This window comes from Myodes glareolus, chromosome 5 (assembly GCF_982192425.1).
Source record: "Myodes glareolus chromosome 5, mMyoGla1.1, whole genome shotgun sequence".
Taxonomy (NCBI): Eukaryota; Metazoa; Chordata; class Mammalia; order Rodentia; family Cricetidae; genus Myodes; species Myodes glareolus.
The window spans coordinates 79975-101253 of NC_142030.1; the positions used below are offsets into that span (position 1 = coordinate 79975).

The following is a 21279-nucleotide window of genomic DNA, read 5'->3' on the forward strand; positions in this document are numbered from 1 at the left end:
AATTTTAGTCCATGGTGATCTGACAAGACACAGGTAGTTACTAATATTTTTTTGTATCTGTGGAAGTTTGCTTTGTTACCGAGTATGTGGTCAATTTTCGAGAAGGTTCCATGAGCTGCAGAGAAAAAGGTATATTCTTTCCTATTTGGGTGGAGTGTTCTATAGATGTCTGTTAAGTCCATTTGATTCAATACCTCCAATAGGTCTCTCAATTCTCTGTTTGGTTTCTGTCTGATTGACCTGTCCATTGGTGAGAGAGGAGTGTTGAAGTCTCCTACTATTAGTGTGTGTGGTTTGATGACCGCCTTGAGTTCTAGAAGAGTTTCTTTTACATATGTGGGTGCCTTTATATTAGGAGCATAGATATTCAGGATTGAGACTTCCTCCTGATGAATTGTTCCAGTTATGAGTATGAAATGTCCATCTCCATTTCTTCTGATTGATTTTAGTTTGAAGTCGATTTTGTTAGATATTAGAATGGCCACACCCGCTTGTTTCTTAGGTCCATTTGCTTGGAAAACCTTTTCCCAACCCTTTACTCTGAGTAAGTGTCTGTCTTTGTGGTTGAGGTGTGTTTCTTGTAAACAGCAGAATGTTGGATCCTGTTTTCGTATCCAATCTCTAAGTCTGTGCCTCTTTATAGGTGAATTGAGTCCATTGATATTAAGTGATATTAATGACCAGTGGTTGTTGACTCCGGTCATTTTTTTTTTTTTAGGTAGTAGAGTGTATGTGTTTTTCTTCTTTGATTTGTGCTTGTGAATGGTCGCTAGATGTTCAAGTTATTGTAGGTCGTGTTGGGAATGTTGGATTCCTTCGGTAGTGATTTTCCTTCTAATATTCTCTGTAAGGCTGGATTAGTAGCTACGTATTGTTTAAATTTGTTTTTATCCTGGAATATTTTGTTTTCTCCATTGATAGTGAACAATAGCTTGGCTGGGTATAGTAGTCTGGGTTTGCATCCATGGTCTCTTAGTTTCTGCAGTACCTCTATCCAGGATCTTCTGGCTTTCATGGTTTCCATAGAGAAATCCGGTGTAAGCCTGATAGGTTTACCTTTATAAGTTACTTGACCTTTTTCCTTTGCAGCTCTTAAAATTTTTTCTTTAATATTTATGTTTTGTGTTTTGATTATTATATGGCGCGGGGATGTTTTTTTCTGATCCAGTCTATTCGGTGTTCTGTATGCTTCTTGAACCTTCATAGGAATATCGTTCTTTAGGTTGGGAAAGTTTTCTTCTATAATTTTGTTGAATATATTTTCTGGGCCTTTGATCTGCAGTTCTTCTCCTTCTTCAATCCCTATTATTCTTAGATTTTTTTTTTATTGTGTCCCAGATTTCCTGAATGTTTTGTGAAGAGAATTTGTTGGATTTGCCGTTTTCTCTGACCAGAGCATTTATTTTCTCTGTGGTATCTTCAGAATCTGAGATTCGTTCTTCTATCTCTTGTATTCTATTGGTTATGCTTGATTCTGTAGTCTCCGCTCGTTTGCCTAGGTTTTCCATATCCAGCCGGTTCTCGTTTTGTGTTTTCTTCATTGCCTCCATTTCAGTTTTCAATTCTTGGACTGTTTCCTTTACTTGTTTGATTGTTTTTTCTTGGTTTCTCAGGGTATCACTCACGGATTTACTTATTTCTTCAAACTTTTTGTTATATTTCTCATCCATTTCTATACTCATTTCTTCAAACTTTTTGTTATACTTCTCGACCAGTTCCTTAAGGGAGTTATTCATATCCTGTTTAAGGGACTCTATTGCTTTCATAATGGCACTTTTTTCCACTTCATCTGGGTTAGAGTGTTCAAATCCTTCTGTTGTAGGGTCGTTGGGATCTGATATTTTCATGTTGTTTTTCATGTTGTTGGAGGAGGTCTTGCCTTGGCGTCTGCCCATCTCTTCGATCAAATGCTCTCTATTGGAACTTCTGGTATCGGGTCAGGTTCCCTTGTTGGGCAGGGAGTTCACTGATAGAATGCCTACCTTTCCCCAGGCAGGGTATTGAAGCACAGGCACTCCCTCTTTCCGGGATGCCCCTACAGAGCAGGCCCAGTGTGCAAGGCAGCTGAACTGGGGAAATTTTATGGCCTCAGTGGGAGGGGAGAAATATAGAAATTTGTACCTGGATGGAAGCTGGGATGGCAGGCGGGAGAGCCTAGCAGGGTGGAAACAGCACTGCAGGCTGACCTGGGATTCTATGGGGTCGGGGAAAGTCCTAGCTCCTCCTCGCCGGGCCCCTGCCGCGGGCCCGAATCAACTCACCACTCCGAAGGCCCTCTGGATGGAAGCTGGGATGGCTGGCGGGGAAGCTAGCAGGGTGGAGCCAGCAGAGCAGGCTGACCTGGGAGTCTATGGGGTTGGGGAAAGTCCTAGCTCCCCCTCGCTGGGCCCCTGCCGCGGGCCCGAATCAACTCACCACTCCGAAGGCCCTCTGGATGGAAGCTGGGATGGCTGGCGGGGAAGCTAGCAGGGTGGAGCCAGCAGAGCAGGCTGACCTGGGAGTCTATGGGGTCGGGGAAAGCCCTAGCTCCTCCTCGCCGGGCCCCTGCCGCAGGCCCGAATCAACTCACCACTCCGAAGGCCCTCTGGATGGAAGCTGGGATGGCTGGCGGGGAAGCTAGCAGGGTGGAGCCAGCAGAGCAGGCTGACCTGGGAGTCTATGGGGTCGGGGAAAGCCCTAGCTCCTCCTCGCCGGGCCCCTGCCGCAGGCCCGAATCAACTCACCACTCCGAAGGCCCTCTGGATTGAAGCTGGGATGGCTGGCGGGAAGCTAGCAGGGTGGAGCCAGCAGAGCTGGCTGACCTGGGAGTCTATGGGGTCGGGGAAAGTCCTAGCTCCCCCTCGCCGGGCCCTTGCCGCGGGCCCGAATCAACTCACCACTCCGAAGGCCCTCTGGATCTGTCAATCATATTTTGAATAAACGCTGATTAGCCAGGCAGGAAGTATAGGCGGGTCTACCAGACAGGTAGTAGAGGCGAGGCAATGAGAACAGGCATATTCTAGGAAGGATGAAGCCCACTTCTTCCAGTCCTGCCTAGACCACCAAAGAAGAAGGATGTGACCTGCACCATTGAGAAAGATACAGAGCCATGTAGCTAACTTAGATAAGAATAATGGGTTAATATAAGTTATAAGAGCTAATATGAAGCCTGAGCTAATGGGCCAATCAGTCTATAATTAATGCAGACTCTCTGTGTGATTTTCTCTGGGACTAAACGGCTGGGGGATCGGGCGAGACAGAACCCCCAACAAGCTGGCTCTCATACTACATAAACAACATTGGGAGGAAAGGGTCTATTTTGTTTATGCTTCCATATCACTGTTCATATTGAGGCAAGTTAAAACAGGAACTCTAAAAGAGTAGGAATCTGAAAGTAGGAGCTGATTCAGAGGCAATGTAGGAGTGCTGCTTAATGATTTCCTTACAGTTTCAGAGGTTAGTCCTTTCATAGTGGGAAGCATGGCTCTGGAGCAATAACTGGGAGTTAGTTACATTCTGATCTCTGGGGGGTGGGCGACAGGGAGAGGGAGAGAGATCCTGGGCCTCAGTGTGGTCTTTTGAAAGCTCAACACCCATCCCCAGTAACATGTTTCCTCCAGTAAGACCACATCTCCTAATCCTTTTAATCCTTCTCAAATAGTGCTGCTTCCTGATGACCAAGCATTCAAATATATGAGCTTGTGGGGTACATTCTTATTTAAACCACCATTGTGTGTGTGTGTGTGTGTGTGTGTGTGTGTGTGTGTGTGTGTGCACGCATGCACGCACCTGTGCATGTTATACCACAAAAAGTTAGAGAGGAGTTTCAAAGAAAAACCATACCTGGAAAACCAGATACCACAATCTTTGCATTGATAAATCCTGAGCCAGACTGTGAGAAAGAAGTTGAAGAAACTGTGATGGCTGTGAGTTAGCATTGCAGGTACATGTTCGAGAGCAAAGCTATATAGTTGAATGTAGCTGAAGAGGCAAAAGATAAATTCTTAGATAAATTCCATTTACTTACTACAACCTTCCAACGAAGTAAGCCTTAGGACCTATTGGCTTCACCACTGAATTCTAATTTATTTTATGAGGCCAGTACTATGCTAATTCCAAAGCCAGACACGACAACAGAAGGAAATTGCTGAGCAATATCCTTAATAAGCATGTTATAAACATTCTCTACAAATTACTAGCAGACAGACAGAATTTATAAGTGCTTACACTGGGGCAAATGAGATAAAGCTTCAATATCCATGTAAAAAGCTAGCCATGGCTCCATGTGCCTGTAATTCCAGCACTGAGAGAATGAGAGAGAGGCACATCCTAAGAGTTTGGTGGCCAGACAACCTAGCAAAAAGAGTGAGTTTTCAGCCCAGTGAGAGATTTTTTTTTTCTCAAGGCAGTGGTCTAAGAGTCATAGAGGAAGATGCCTGGCATCTTGCTCTGAGTTCCTTGTGCACAAATACAAGCACACTATGTAGCACAATTAATAAAAACCCAGAGTCAGAAATTGGAGTTCAATTTGAAGGTCAGAAAAGCAAAACAATCAGTCACTGGCTCTTACTTCTACCTCAGTCCAAAATGGCGATTCTGCCTCCAGAAATCTCAGAATGAGACTGTAAGTGAGGCATGCACCACTATTGCCCGGTTTCTGTGGCAAACTAGTGTGGCTACTGGGATTAAAGGTGTGTGCCACGACTGTTTGATTAGTAAAGCTGATCATTGTGGTTGTTTTACTCTCTGAACTTCGGCAGGCTTTGTTTATTAAAATACAAATAAATATCACCTCAGCACTATTACACAGACCCCATGTACACTCATACAACATACCACTGTCATACATCATGATTAAGTGGGATTTATCCCTGAAATGAAAACTTGACAATGTACAAATAAAATGTAATATATCACACTGACAGAATGAGGTGTAAAAACATAGCCATTACCAGAAGAAAAGACATTTGAAAGAATTCAAATTTTCTGTTGTTAGAAAAGCTCTTTAAAAAGTTAGTCATAAAAGGATTGAGATTCTGCATTTATTTTCCACATATAACAAGCCTACAACTAACATTGTTCTCAGTGGTGAAAGGCAGTCTTTTCTGTAAGATTAGGAGCACAAAAGCATTTTTTTCATTCTCAAAGGAAAGGTTCCCCTGTCCTATCTCTATAAAACTATTCACTTCTCTCTATGAATCTCCCTGATTTTGGACTTACTTGAATATCCATCAGTAGTTAAGTGGTTAAGTGAATGGTGGTACATTCATGCCATGAATTCTAACTTATAACAGAAAGAATTGCTTGATAAACCTCCAGTAATTATGCAGAATAGAAAGCTAATCATATATGGTTACATTCTATATGATTCTTTATATAACTTTTTGAAAAATATATAATTATAGAAGTAGTCACCAGCAATATGAATATGCTAGGAAAATCGGGACTGGGAAGATGAAAAGTGAGTGTCACAGTAACTAGACAGAACAAGAAATCTTGTGTCTATTTTATCACCTTGTGTCTATTTTCTATCACCTTTACTTTCTTTCTGTGGTAGAAAATACACAAGCTTACATGAAAAATTGTATCCTCCTTCCCCCTGGTTCCTGGTGGCACATGACTTTTCCCCAGCATTCAGATCTCTGAGTTCAATGCCAGCCTGGACTACAGAGTGAGTTCCAGGACAGTCAAAAAGAAACACAGAGAAATCCTGTCTCAAACAAAGAAACAAAAAGTAAAGAAAAAAGAAAGAGAAAAAACAAAACAAAACAAAAAAAGCTTCACAGAGGAAAAGCAGCATGTGAAATTTAAAGCACAAACCTTTACAGTTGTACTTCTCAAAATGACATGTTTTCTTTATAAATCTAACGTAATAGTTATAAGAGTTAGGTTGCTGTGAAATAAGTGTCAGGATTTGTTTTAATTTTATGACATACTAGACAACTTACAGCATATTAATTGAGTATTTCTGACTTTAATCAAGTATTGCTGTTTTTGTTCAACTTTGCTCAGATTTGAGTTCCTAGGTTCTACATCAATGAATCTTGCTAATAAGACATATCCTTATCTAGGCTTTCACATTACTGCTTTCAAGGTATATGTTAATTCATTCATATTCGTATAATAAACACATACACATGACATTTCTTTTGTCCTCAAGAAGCTTGTAATATCTTTAAAAATAAGATTTGTAGGAAACAACTATAATTTATTGTAGATTGCATGATAACATAATAAAAAGAAAAATCTCATTTAGTTAGGAAGGCATTAAGAAGAAAATCAAAAAGTCCAAAGAAGGATGTAAGATTTCAGAACTCATGGTCTTTGACAAGAAAAGAAAAAATGTCCTGAAGCTTTCAAGGTAGTAATCTCTGGGAAGCAGCAATTTAAGCAGGCAATTACTTATGAATTTATTAACATTCTTTATTCTGTGTATAGATACCACCTCATTGGTTCCTCCACTGCTGTGTGCATAAGCTCAGATAACGGTCTCATTTGGGATAATGAGACACCTATTTGTGAGAGTAAGTTGAAATTTTTATTTCTATCATCTTTACTTATGTACTTTAAATTTTCTCTGGAATTATACAACTTTTGCAGATCTAAGATTGAATCCAGGGCCCCACGCCTGTTAGGAAGTACTCTATCAAAGATGGAAACCTAAAACCCTATAAGGGATTTTAAAATTTGTTATTAAAATTCCTCTTGTGTAATCTGTTCTTCAAGAAAATGAAGATGTTCTGGCTAGCTTTGTCTCAACTTGACATAAGCTAGAGTCATACTGAGAATAGGAATTCTTGGTTGAGAAAATGCCTCCATAAACCTGTAAGGCATTTTCTTAATTAGTGATCTATGTGGGAGAGCCTAGTCCATGGTGGGTGGTGTCAGTCCTGGGCTAGTGGTCCTTGGTTCTATAAAAAAGCTGGCTGAGCAAGCCATGAGGAATGTAACCTTCCATGGCCTCTGCATCACCTTGTGCCTTCAGGTTTCTTCTTAATTAGAGTTCCTGCCTTTGTTTCTCTGAGTAGAATGTGTTTTAAAATGTAAGCCAAATAAACTCTTTCCTCCTGAAGTTGCTTTTGGTCATGTTTTTTTCATCACAGCAATAGTAACCCTAAGACAGAAGACAACTACAACATTCTTGAACTACCACATTCTTTAAGTTCTCCTTGGTCCTGGGATGTTCCTTTTCTAACTGTAGAATGTATAAATGTAAAAAGTCTTCCAATCTTATTTTTAACTCAGTTAACTTTAAGTTATGTGGTGTGGGAGAATTGTCTGTATTCTGTCAATCATGTATTTTAATATAACGTTGATTGGCCAGGCAGGAAGTATAGGTGGGTCAACCAGGCAGAAAGTAAAGCAGGGCAATGAGAATAGGAGAAGGCTAGGGAGGAGGAAGCTCCCTTAGCCATTCCTGCCCAGACCACCAAAGAAGCAACATGTGAGCTGACAGCTGGAAAAGGTACTGAGCCACATGGCTAACACAGACAAGAATTATGGGTTACCGTAAGATGTAAAGTTAGTTAATAAGAAGACTGAGCTAACAGGCCAATCAGTTTATAATCTTATGGAGTCCTGTGTGTGATTTTGATTGGAGCTTGCTGGCTTTGGGGTAGTGGGTGGGACAGATACCCCAACAAGCCAGCCCTCATGCTACAGTTATGTTTTTCAATCTCTAATAAAACTATCATCCTGCTTGGCCAATTAATAAAATTTTTGTCCATATTTTTCAAGGTTAGTGAAGCTGTAGGCTACACTTTCACATATTGTAAAGTTTCTGTCCTGCCCAGACCTACAGCCATTCAGTCTCAAAGAAATACACAGAGGTTTATAACAATTATAAACTGTTTGGCCTATTAGCCCAGGCTTATTATTAACTAGCTCTTACAACTTAAATTAACCCATAATTCTTGTCTGTGTTTAGCCACGTGGTATGGTACCTTTTATCAATGCAACATTCTCATCTTGTTTCCTCTGCATCTGGGTAGTGATTTCATCTGGCCTTTCCTTTTCCCAGAATTCTCCTAGTCTGGTTGCCCCACCTGTACTTTCTGCCTGGCTACTGACCAATCAGTATTTTATTAAAGCAATACAACTAACAAATTTTTACAGTGTACAAAAGTATTATCCTACAGCAACATATGGAACATTTAAACATATACATTTTATGTAAAAAAGAATCAAATTTCAAACTGCATGTATGGTAAAATCTCATATTAAAACACAGTATAGCTAGTTAACTTAAGCCCACTAAATAGCTCTAAGTCCCTGGGGGAAAGCTAGAGGAAACTTTAGTATATTTGATAGTAGGCTATGTCCTGCAGAAGATCATTTCCTGTTTATGTGAGTTTTTCTAGACCTATAAACCAATTCAATCTCTTTTACAATAATTCGCTGTAGATTTTCGTCCACCAGACCGAGATCTCATCTCACAAATAAGTCATATAACATTGTCCATAGTTACATGATGATGATCTTGATAGTCAGATCATTCTGTTGTTTCCATAGCATAATACTAATGATCAAAATGTCTTAAATGATTTTAATTTTTATTGATACTAACTCTTCATGTTTGTGGAGTGACTGTTCAAACCTTGTGTGCATTATTGTAACATGAAGGGGCCTGCTTGTTGGGGTATCTGTCCCGCCCAGTACCCCACAACCGGCAAGCCCCAAAGAAATCACATACAGGACTCCATAAGATTATAAACTGATTGGCCCATTAGGTCAGGCTTCTTATCAGCCCTTGTAACTTATATTGATCCATTATTATTATTATCTATGTTATGTACCATGAGGGGGCCCTGCTTGTTTGTGTTTTCTGTCCTGCTTGGTTCCCCCAGCCTGCAGGCCCCAGAGAAAATCAACCACACAGAGATTTCTGTAAGTTATAATGCTGATTGGCCCATTAGGTCAGGCTTCTTACTGGCTAACATCTCACATCAGACCATTTTTCTGATCTATGTTAGCCATGTGACTCAGTACCTTTTTCCCTGGGGCAGATCACATCCTGCTGTTTTGGTGATCTGGACAGGAGTGGGAGGAATCAACTACCTCCTCCCCAGAATTCTCCTGCTCTTCTTGCATCATTTCCACTTCCTGTCTGTTTTTCCTGCCTATACCTCCTGCCAGGCCAATTAGTGTTTATTTAAAACATGATTGACAGAATACAGACAATTGTCCCACACCAATGTTAGCCATTTGGCTTGGTACCTTTTCAGCTGTCAGCTCACATGTTGCTTCTTCAGTGGTCTGGGCAGGAATGGTGGAGGGAGCTTCCTGCTTCCCAGAATTTTCCTGTTCTCATTGCATCACCTCTACTTTCTGTCTGGTTTTCCCACCTATACTTCCTGCCTGGCCAATCAGCATTTATTTAAAACATGATTGATAGATTATAGACAATTTTCCTGCACCACATTATTTACTGGTTTATTTACTTATAGAAATTCTTGTACATAATTTCATATTTTCCAATAAATAAAACAAGTATGTTTTCTTTTAGTCTATGCCCAGTCTTTTTTTTCTTTTTAAAAATGGAAGTTCTTCATTTTAATATTGTTAACTTTCTAATATTCTCCTTCTAGTTACTGATTTTTCTGTTCAAGAAATCTTTGTGTATTATGATGACATTTTTTCCATCTTATGCTCTAAAAACTTTGTTGTTAATATAATTTTTAAAGTTTTCCTTTCAATTAACAACAGATTTGCAAATTAATAGACAAGAAGAAAAATCTGAAAGCTGATATAAACTCTGTAATATGATCAAAGAGCTTTTTCAAATGGAGAGATCAATTGTATTTGTAATTTCATGTGTTTATAAGAAAAAAGTAAAAAAAGTTTATAGGAAAAAGTAGGTGAACACGTTATATGCACCTAAATAACAACATTTTAAACCTCATCTACAAGTCAATAAATATTAAATGCTTTCAATGAACATTTATACTCATTTATAATGAGTGTAAATATCTTCAATTCAGTGATTCATTGGATTTCCCCAATTTATATAAACTTTAATCTGTTTTTTTGGCCAGGAATTCCTTGTGAAGCACCCCCAGCCATTACCAATGGAGAGTTCCGTGCTCCTGCAGAAGATTTTTATTATGGAATGGTGGTCATCTATCACTGCCAAACTGGTTATAGAGGGAAAAAGCTCTTTAATCTGGTGGGTGAGCCATTCTTACACTGTACCAGCAATGATGGTGAAGTTGGAGTCTGGAGTGGCCCTCCTCCTCAGTGCGTTGAACTTGGCAAATGTACACCTCCCCATGTTGAAAATGCAGTCATGGTGTCTGAAAGCAAAAGCTTGTTTTCCTTAAGAGATACTGTGGAGTTTAGATGTCAGCCTGGCTTTATCATGGAAGGAATCAGCAGTATACAGTGTCAAGACCTAAACAAATGGGAGCCAAAATTACCAAGCTGCTTCAAGGGTGAGTCTAATCAGTGCTTGGGAAGCCTGCATTCCATGGGGTGTGGAGGACCAGATAAGGGTTGGTTCTGGAAGAGGGTGTATGGTGAACAGGTTGGATGAATAAATTTTCTTGGCAGGGAATGTGAAATCAAGAAGGGTCATGTGTTGTGAGTGTTTGTGCCCCTTCACAACACATCCATTCAAATTGAGAATGAGATAAATAGGAACAAGGAATGTGATCCATTCTGGGAATTCTCATGCACAGAAGTTCTTTTCATGTATTGCCATCTCCAGCCCTCAAAAGTTATTCATATGCATAATATTTACCAATATAAATGAGTGATCCGTGGCTAGTCATATTAAATGCATGCATATTTAATTCCTAAAATGAAGCAATGGGGTAGTTATTATTTCTTTCATATTGAGGCTTAGGGGTTAGATAATTTTCCAAGATGATATAGATACTAACTTGCAGAGCAAAAATTAAAATCCAAGTCTTTCCATCTGGCAGATACTCCCAAGGAATGAAGACTTTCCTGTAGGTGATAATGGGTTATAAAGATATTAGACGAACAGGAAGAATAAAAGGAAAACAATGTTGCCAAAGATCAGGGAACTACTGTTACTACAGGAATAGAGCTGACACAGCTGGCCCTACCCTGGTTGACACTGTCAACCTCTGTCAAGGCTGACACAGCCAGACCCTGCTACTACTTCCAGGATAGAGCCAATCCTTGCTGTCATTAGTGTTGCTGACTGCTGGTCACTTGAAAGATCATCAAGTCTGCCTCAACTGATGCTGTCCCTGGATGCATAAAGGTGTCTACACATCTCTTGTCCTTTAGTTTGATATATATGTCCTCCAAGTGGCAGAACTTAATTAGAGCCCCTAAAGCAGTGGTTTTCTGTCTATGTGTTAGGACCCATTTGGCAAACCTTATCTCCAAAAATATTTACATTTTGATTCAGTAAAAGTAACAAAATTACAGTTATGAAGTAGCAACAAAAAGAAATTTTCTGGGTGGAGGTCACCAGAACATGAGGAACTGGTATTCAAGGATCACAGCTTTAGGATGGTTGAAAACCACTGTCCTAGAGCAAAGAAGTTGTAGTGTTCATGTTTTTACCTATAACAATCAAAAGGCAATATATAGTATGAAACTAAGAATCAATAGAAATTTAACCAGCCTATTCTTTAACTATCACAGCTCATGTATTAGTCAAGGGAAACTCTTGAAAAACGAGCCCTCAAAGCAATTATTATAACATAAAAAATATTTGGAAATCCTTAAGAAAGTCATTTTTCTAGACCAATATTCTAAAGTTCAAGGCTAGCCTGGCCAACAGAGCTAGTTCAACAGCCAAAGCTACACAAAGAAACCCTGTCTTGAAAAACAAAACAGAAAAGAAATTGGGAATGTTTTAACCTTAGTGTACATCTTAGAGAAAAAACAATAAACAAGCTTTATCAGATATAGTCACAGTGTCTGCTATAGCACTATGAACAGGCTATACGTTAGAGTCCTGTGGCTCCACATGTGCAGGTCTCTGGACTGTCATCTGCTTTGATATTCATGGCTTGTGTTTTTATTTTTCACACACTGCTATTATTTCTGTTTGACTCTTTTTCTCCAGTGAAATCCTGTGGTCCTTTCCTGGACCAGCTTCCTAATGGGAATGTACTATTTCCACTAAATCTTCAAATTGGGGCTAAAGTGTCCTTCGTTTGTAATAAAGGGTAAGTGTAAGCAGGCCCAGTCTGTCTGAGGTTTCCGAAGTATGGGAAGGTTGGTGTGGGGAAGACAGCTTCTGATATTGTTTATAGGAAAAACTGGTGACTTGTGGAATTCATAAAAGGAGATATGAAGGAAAAACTGGGACGTTTATTAAATGACAGATTCAAAAACAAGTGTATCTACTGGTTTTAAATATATAGGTAATGCACTAAGTGAAAAAACTCATTTCCTACATAGAAAATAATGCTAGTAATTTTGAGGGAAATTATATGTTACAAAAGCATATACAAATAACAATGTATTTAGCAATGTTTTAGGAAAAATAATGCTTTATTAATAGAATTTATAAGAGAAACAAAAAATATGGTGCAGTGTTTTAAAGCCCAGTCATGTGTCATTAGACCAGCAACAGGCTGTGGACTCTGATATGGGAGCATAGCATCCAATGTTATTATTTTAGGTGAGGTCATAAACATTCTTCACAGCAGACATGCCTCTGTCAAACTGCCAATCCTCAACAACAAAGAACTTGCTCTCCAGCACTTCACAGAATCCTTGGCAACACCAAGTACCAGGACCAAATAAGACTTAGAAGGACATAAGAGTTTAAACATCCTTTGAGAATTTTGGATGGCTTTATACAAAAGTTGGCTCCTTTCCTCTTTCCATTTTTCTCTCCAGTCCCAGTGCTTTAAAAGGAAAGACCAAGAAACAGAAACAAAAACAAACAAAAGAAGACCTGTACTTAAAAGACGCCTGCTTCTCTGAATTACTGAGAAAATAAGTGTAACTTATTCTTCAGTGGGCCAACATGCTGTAGTGAGCTTCCTAGACAATAATAGCAGAAACAGACATAAGAACAGTCTCTATTTCCTACCAGTTAACTCAGCTTTCCCAGTGCCCGAGTTGGCAAGGAGTTGCGTTAGCAGTCTGTGTTTGCAGCTGTGACAGTGAACAGTACTGGATTCCTTTGAGCATGATCAGTGCTGAGTAAGGGTCCAGGGTCTGGCTGTGCCCTGACTGCTTTCTTTAGTTTACGCTAGGACTTCTTTATAAGACAAGTCTCTTTGCCTTGCAATTCTGTTTTACACACCTGTTGGAAGCTGTGGTAGTTAAGTGACTTAGCATCTACACACCCTTTCCACCTCCTGGTTCCATTTCCTTAAAATCCTCAGATGCTTTTTTGACTAGACCTGGAAAATGAGTATTACTCTGGCCAAATCATTTTACAATACACTACCATTTTCTTCCTTAGGTTTAAATTAAAAGGCAATTCTGCTAGTTACTGTATTCTGGCCGGAAGGGACAGTATTTGGAATAGCAGTGTTCCTATGTGTGAACGTGAGTATATACAGCAATACTTTAATGTAGTTGCTCTCCCTAACTTCTTGTATTTTAACCCATAATCCTCCTTTTCAGTATTTCTTCTATATGCTAGTCCAACTTACTGACAGAAGTTGATTACTTTAATAAAATTTTGTTTTTGTTTTCTCCTTGCTTTGGAAACTCTTTGATTAGCTTCCATCATTCTGAATTTTGTGTTGATGTGTGATATTTCCTGTGTAATTTGCTACTAGGACAAGAAAGACTTTGACAAGTTTCTCTTCTCTTTCCTCCCCTTCTTGCTTCCTTGTGTTTCTCTTTTATGTTCTGCCATCAATATGCAATCACTTATTCATATTTATTTGGTAATATGCATATATAAAACAAATGTCCACTTAATCAATTATTGAGCAAAAATTATGTGCTTTATTTTCACCTGCACTGGAATTATAATGCTGATCAAGATGAGCTAATTTTCTGACTCCATATTATATGTACTTAAGTAGGAAGATGAACAAGAAACAAATTAAATACTATGGAGTTAATACATGAGATAATAGGTAATAGATCAGAGGAAATGAGAATGAGGAGAATTAGGTAAACCACATCAGACTGAATAGGCAAGGTAACATTCATAAAGTCTACATGTCAGCATATAAAATATGCTGAAATATTAAGAAATAATATTAAAAAGAAAAGCTCTTGTACAAAATCACTGCTTATTTCTCCTGCTTGTTACTTGTTCTATAAAAATTTTCCAAAGTTTTGCCAACACTTTTAAAATATTTATTTTATGTGTATGGGTGTTTTGCCCGCATGTATGTCTGTGCATTGTGTGTATGCCTGTTGCCATAGAGGCCAGAAAAGGGTATCAGATTCACTAAGGTTGGAGTCACAGATGGTTTTAAGCCACTGCGTGAGTGTTGGGAATATAACCCAGGTCCCGTGGAAGAGTAGTCAGAGCTCATAACCATGGATCTGTTTTTCCAGTCCCAGTGGGTTTTGTTTTTAACAGTAAATTTTAAGTCTCTTATAGGCCATAGACGTGCACTTCATAAGTTGCCTGCTTCTCTGAAATACTTGGAAAAGCATGACTTTTCTTCTTTTTCTTTCTATTGCTTTCCTAATTTTTTGTACTCATTTTGTGTGTAATTTCCCTCCTCGCCGTGAGACTGGAGTCTGTCTTGTGGCCGATTTTCATGCTTGCTTAACTCAGATAGCCTAAGGTGTTTTCTTTTTCATTCATTCTCCCCCCTTTGCATCTCCATCTTCTTCCATGCAGCTGCTGACATTTACAGCTTGCATGTTCTAGATTTTTTTTAAGTCTAAAAAAATTGTCCTCAAGCTTTAAAAAAATGAATAAATCAACCAGTCTTTAGTAGCTAGAAATCTACTTGAGCATCTTATGATGCTTTTCACAACATACCATATTTGTACATATATATGTATATGAGTGTGTGTGTGTGTGTGTGTGTGTGTGTGTGTGTGTGTGTGAGATCTTTGCTACCCAGGAAGCTTTCCATGGAAGCAGTATGACGAATGGCTCTTTTGCCATCATGCACTAAAACTCTGACATATTTCCTGTTTTTTTCTACTCACTGTGAAACTACTGTAATAATGAGACTGATGGTTGACAGCAGTGAGTCATTAAGGAAAGATCTCATTCCTTTAAGATGTTTAGTATACATGGAATGCATTTTAGAAATATGCCTAAGAATGTTAGCTCCTCTGAGGATAAAGATCTGCCAGCACTCTTCTCTACTGTTTCCCCCAGTTGCTGGTAAAGGCTGAAACAAGGATGACTCCTAGCAATAGTGGATACTTAACCTACTGGCCATCTCCTATGATCAGATTGTTGACTACCCCAGTTGTCACCAGAGAGCCTTCATCCAGTAACTGATGGGAACAGATGCAGAGATCCACAGACAAACATTAGGTTGAGCTTGGGGAATCCTGCTGAAGAGACAGAAGAACGATTGTAGGGTGCAGAGGGGTCAAGGTCATCACAAGAAAACCCACAGAAACAAGTGACCTGACTCAGGAATTCACAGAGTCTGAGCCAACAACCAGGGAGCCTGTATGAGTTAGACCAACCTAGGTTCTCTACAAATATGTGTCAGTTGTTTAGCTGGGTTTACTGCAACTCCTAATAATAAGAGCAGGGCTGTCTCTAATGCTTTGGCTGCCTCTTAGGAACCTATTCCTCATACTGGATTGCCTTGCCCAGCCTGATTACAAGGAGAGGTGCTTAGTAAGTCTTACCGCAATTTGATATGCCATGCTTTGTTGATACTCATGTGAGGCTTGCTCCTTTCTGAACAGAAATGGAGGAGAAGTCAGGGGCCAGGCAGGAGGGGAGACACATAGGAAGACTACAGAGGCAGCTTTACTGGTCACTGTGTCTTAGATCTAATGAACAGCAGTGTTCCTGTGTGTGGATGTGAGTAGAAAGAATACCTTAACCATGCAGCCTGGATTGCACTCCTGATTTTCTTTCCCAGTGTGTGTTTCTCTCATAGAATTACCTGTTGCCTACAGATCTTTACTAAATATTTGTTGGAAGAATTTCAAGAAAAACCTTATAAGTAGGTGTTTGTGGCTTATCAGCATGTGGTATGTTGATGTTGAATTTTATGGGGAATATGTAGGAAGAAACTAGGTGATATAAGTCCATGAAATTATACCTATTTGTTGTATTTATTAGTTTCGTCATTGGGAGTTGATCTCTCTTAAATTGTCATGCCCTTTTATCCTCACATTAATGTATTTATTAGACCTATTGTCTACTCTGTGGCATTTGCTGACAAAGGCTTCTGTGTCAGGACTTTGTATGTATGGAAAGAGCAACAAATAGGTTAGAGTCATCCATATTTTCATGAAGTAAGTTTTCCAGTTGGGAAACAAATAAAGAACAGGAAAATAAATATTTTTTTAAAAAAATCATAGTATATAGCTAGCATGATAGTGAAGTGTGATAAAGAAAATAAAAGTTTATATAAGAATTTATTATGGTAAATGAAGTGGGAGTAGTAAGTCAATCTTTAACATGACGGAGTACCCTTTATTTCCAAACCATATGCTTACAAAAAACACCAAGGATTCAGAAATTTGTAAATAGATTAAAGTACATGTTTTCTATCTAAAACATTACTTGTCTATCTTACTTATATGTCCTAAAGCAAAGCAAGCCAGTTTTTAAATTTTTAATTTTCCTTTTGATTAGAAAATGTCCATTTCAAGTAAGATTTATCAAAACACATTGCTAGATACCTATTTGTATGTTTTATGGCAATAATTTATAGGAATATCCAATCCATAAGAAATTGTGGTATTGAACCAGTGCACTGACACATAAGACTGGCAGTAAATATATCAGCTGTGAATTACTACAGTGAGATAAAATTTGTTTGTTTTTGGTTTTTAAACAAAATCTCATGCTCTAGAATCATCTGATCTGGCACAAAAACATCTTTGTAGTTATCTGATGACACCATAGTATATTTGTTTGATATTGATAATGGCCTTGAATCACCAAGAAACATTTGCTTTGCTACAGTCCATGTTTCAGACAGGTTTCCCTAGAATTTAGTGCTTGTGTGACCAAAGCTTCACCTATCCTCAAACGTGTTGTAAATGGGACTCTTACTATCCCTGGTGTAAGGTAGGCAACTGATAGTTGCTTTCAAAAAAGAAAAGAAAAAAAAACCTATTTCCAAATCTGTTAAAAAAAATTAGCTTCCTAGGTGATCTATGACTACTGTTTTCTGGGCTTTTAGAACAAACTCTAGATTTGGTTAGCTCAGTTCCATCTTAGAAAAAACCTTACAGATCCAAAAGTACTAATGTCCCACTCACGGGTACTATCATCATATTAGTTGTTTTTGTTGAAATTAATAGAACCTAAAGTTTTTATCTCTTTCTTGGAAATTTTTGTCCATATTCTCCAGCTGTCATCAGTGGGAAGCATACAGTTACTGTTCTGGGAGCTGTCTTTCTTTTCTTTGCTTGCCTTCTCTCTCTCTCTCTCTCTCTCTCTCTCTCTCTCTCTCTCTCTCTCTTTCTCTCTCTCTTTCTCTCTCTCTCCCTCTCTCTCCTTTGATACTATTAGTAAAATTCATTTTGTCTTAACCAGTAAAGCACACTTTGCACCAGTGTGTTTCCATCTGTCATAGTAGCGAAATCACCTGGATTGTTGCAAAAAAGATATTCCTGAGCTCCATTCCAGGACTCAGATTCTGTTTTGAGAAGGGTCAGAAAGCTACTTTTAACAAATTAATCAAAATATTCTAATATAGGAAAACCATACCTACTAGATGCCACTTTACCTTGTTGACACCTATGGAGAGAAACATATTTTGGGCAAATCTTAGTTACAACAGAAAAGGAAACTTTACTTGAAGTTTGAAGAAGGTATTGATGGCTGGACAGAAAAAGAAAGCAATTTCAAGGATGAGTTAAATGCAATGAAGGAAATTAAATAGAAAGATGATATTTAAAATTAGAATTGCAAGTTACTAACTTCTTGGTTCTTTATACAAAAACAGACCAGAAGTATTCACTTACTCCAGAGAAAAAAATGTCAGCATATATTCTCCACTTAGAAGAATTTCATGTTAAGTCTCTAAGATGAGAACATATACTGGTTCCATGGAGCCAGGGCTAAAACATAGTTGTCCTAACTTTTGATCTTTCTAAATATTACCAACTACAGAGCTGATAATCAGAAGTGCCCCATCTTACTGTATACAAGAAATGGAAGTCAGAAAAAAATTAAATCATAAGTTTGGAGGGGTGGTAATAATTTTGTTATTGAAAATATGCCCCATTTTGTAGATGACAAAGTTTGGGGTTGCAGATGTTTTTATAATAGTAGTTTCATTTCAATTAACAACAAAATACATTTTTTTGTGATTTTTCTTATTGCAGGAGTGACATGTATCATCCCAGAGTATATGAGTGGAATCTGTGAGGAGCTGAAAATGAAAAAATATTACTATGAAGATAATGTAACCTTGGAATGTAAGGATGGGTATACTCTAGATGGCAGTTCTCAGAGCCAGTGCCAGTTAGATGCCACCTGGGATCCTCCTCTGGCCAACTGTGTATATCGTAAGTACAAGATACAGGGGTTGGAACCCCTACCCAGCATGGTCACTCGCTGACTGACCAGTCACCTGTCTATTCTGGTGCCCACTATGATGAGATGTTACATTGTGTAGAGGTTAGGGAGCTAAGAATGTGCTGTCTTAAAATACAAGATAGAATATTAGTAAAAATTGCTTGAAGTATGAATCTACAATAGAAAAAGCACAAAAAGCACGTACACACAGAGAGACACATACCCACACAGAAAACCCATAAAACCACAACATCAGAAACCATAATATATAAGCAAAAGTCCAGTAACGTTAAAACAAACAAACAAAAAAAACCTTCAATACCACTGAGTTCATTTTGAGTTGACCACGTGCTATCCAGCACAGAGGTGGAGACAAAAGGGGCCAAATATCTACCAACTAGAAGGTCCTTGAAGTCAGATTCCAGGGTAAACTCCTCGTGAATTACGCTGCACCACTTGTGTACTTCTCTGGATTGAGATCTAGACTAAAGCAGCCTTCTTTGGGCTCTCATTCCTCTCGATACATCTCGTCTCAAACCTTGAAATCTTACTTCTTTGAGGGGAGAAGAGACAAATTAGAGCATAGAAGGAAAAAAAATAAAGAAGAAAAAACAGTATTTGTCCCTATGTCTTAGGATAAATTGCACAAGATACCAGCCATTAGTCTTCCTAAAAAGGAAATTAGAAAGTACATTGTAGAGATGCTACAGCCTTAGAACAGCTCACTGTAGGAAATTTTGAGAGTAATTAAAATAGAATAGTTACCTTTGAGTACCAATACCAGAGCATGAATGTCCTGGTGGTCTTAGGTCTACCATATCACCAACTCAGTGGCCTGTTAGTAAGATCACAGCTACATCCTCCTTAGGCAAGAGCGAATCTTGTTACAACCCATGCAAGCTTGTCTTGATTTCAAGACAAGTAAGTTCACCTTCAGAGAAGGTGTGAAAACTCAGAGAAGATTTCATTGGAATTCTCAGTGAGGCTCAAAGTGTGGCAGGTAAAGCGTGTCCCAAAGTCCATTCTCATTAGGCCCCAGAATCCCTTTCTTTGGTGCAACTGCTTTTCTAGAATCCATTTTTTCTTTGTTTTTTAGAGGTTTTTTTTTGTTTTGTTTTGCCCACCTATCTCTCAAAAGCACAAGTATCCTGCTGTCTTCTCACTTTATAGATCTTCCTAGTTCACAAGTCCTGTGTCATTTCTGAGGTAAAAGACATTTATCCAGTTCAATATAACATGACCCTGCGACTGAAGCAGGTAGTGCAGAAAATATCTTAGAATACAGGATTTTGAGAATAGGTATAAATATTATTTTTACTCTGGTATATAAATATGTAGAAACTTTCACATCATTAGACAGGAGAAAAAATAGCCAAAAAAAACCAACAAGGTAAATTTCTCCCATTATATTAACAGTGAAAAGGGTTTTAGGCAAATGGTGTTTAACAAACAAGAATGTAATGATATTGTTGTATATTGAAAGTGCTATTGAGTACTTGGAAAAACTTTTACAAAAACAAAAAACAGGAAAGAGACCTGTATAAGTTAATGAAGTAATGTATGAAAATACAAATTTTCTTAACAGTTTAAAAGCAAAAACTTGTAGCAACTGAAATACATAAGTTACTGAGCACAGTATTATGTCTATAGGATAGGTTGTATTTGCTGCCTCTATATTAATTTGCACTTCAGCTCACTGTGTAAAGACTTTAGATGTGTGGGAAATGTATGCAATGAAAATGTGCCAAAACATTTTTGAGTGATATTTTTCTTTTATATTGCTTTATAAATTTTCTTCTGTAGTAATATTATTTTTATAATAAAAAGATTAAAGAAATTTTCAGTGAGTAAAAATAATAAAATGAGATTGTAGGAGTGATACCAAAGGCGTTTTATATTAGAAAAGTAATAACTGACTCCTGTAACATGAGGGGGCCGGCTTGTTGGGGTTTCTGTCCCGCCCGGTACCCCACAGCCGGCAAATCCCAAAGAGAAATCACACACAGGACTCCATGAGGTTATAAACTGATTGGCCCATTAGGTCAGGCTACCTATTAGCTCTTATAACTTATGCTACTCCATTATTCTGATCTATGTTAGCCACGTGGCTTGGTACCTTTTTCAGCTGTCAGCTTACGTGTTGCCTCTTCGGTGGTCTGCGCAGGAATGCCAGAGGAACCTCCCTGCTTCCCAGAATTCTCCTGTTCTCATTGCATCACCTCTACTTCCTGTCTGGTTTTCCCACCTATACTGCCTGCCTGGCCAATCAGCGTTTTATTAAAATATGATTGACAGAATACAGACAATTCTCCCGCATCAGACTCCTAGATTAAAATCAGAATGAACCATACTAGCAAAAGCAGCTGTGTAGCCATATGTGCCAGTAACATTTCTGTGGCTTTGTTTCTCTTTCAGACTCAAACAGTGCTCTCATGGTAAGTCCTGTGATAGGTTTGCTTGAATAGTAAGTATCTACTTATAATAAGTGATATGTAAAAAGAAGTCAAAATAGCTTTTAAGTTCAATGAAAATGTGAATTTATGGCAGCAGTTCTCAACCTGTGGGTCATGATCCCATTTCACAGGGTCACTTAAGAGCATCGAAAACATAGACGTTTGCATCATGATTCATAGCAGTAGCAAAATTACAGTTACATGAAATAGCAATGAAAATAATTTTATGGTTATTTAATACATGAGAAACTGTATTAA

The 21279-nt window shown here is 38.4% G+C and overlaps 1 protein-coding gene across 3 annotated transcripts in view; it reads left to right on the forward strand.

Moving 5' to 3' along the window:
- Positions 1 to 21279, forward strand: part of LOC125403734 (complement component receptor 1-like protein) — a 50750-nt gene that overhangs the window by 20756 nt on the left and 8715 nt on the right. For 2 of the 3 annotated variants that reach the window (XR_015737818.1, XM_087906009.1), the window contains exons 3-7: positions 6418 to 6503; positions 10014 to 10409; positions 12026 to 12128; positions 13382 to 13467; positions 18376 to 18558. Coding sequence is in view for 2 of the 3 variants with exons in the window: in XM_087906009.1 (XP_087762135.1) it covers positions 6418 to 6503; positions 10014 to 10409; positions 12026 to 12128; positions 13382 to 13467; positions 18376 to 18558 (854 nt within the window). In the remaining variant the exon portion in view is untranslated. Of the gene's footprint in view, positions 1 to 6417; positions 6504 to 10013; positions 10410 to 12025; positions 12129 to 13381; positions 13468 to 18375; positions 18559 to 20983; positions 21004 to 21279 lie in introns of all 3 variants that reach the window. The other variant, XM_087906011.1, reaches the window with a different exon arrangement.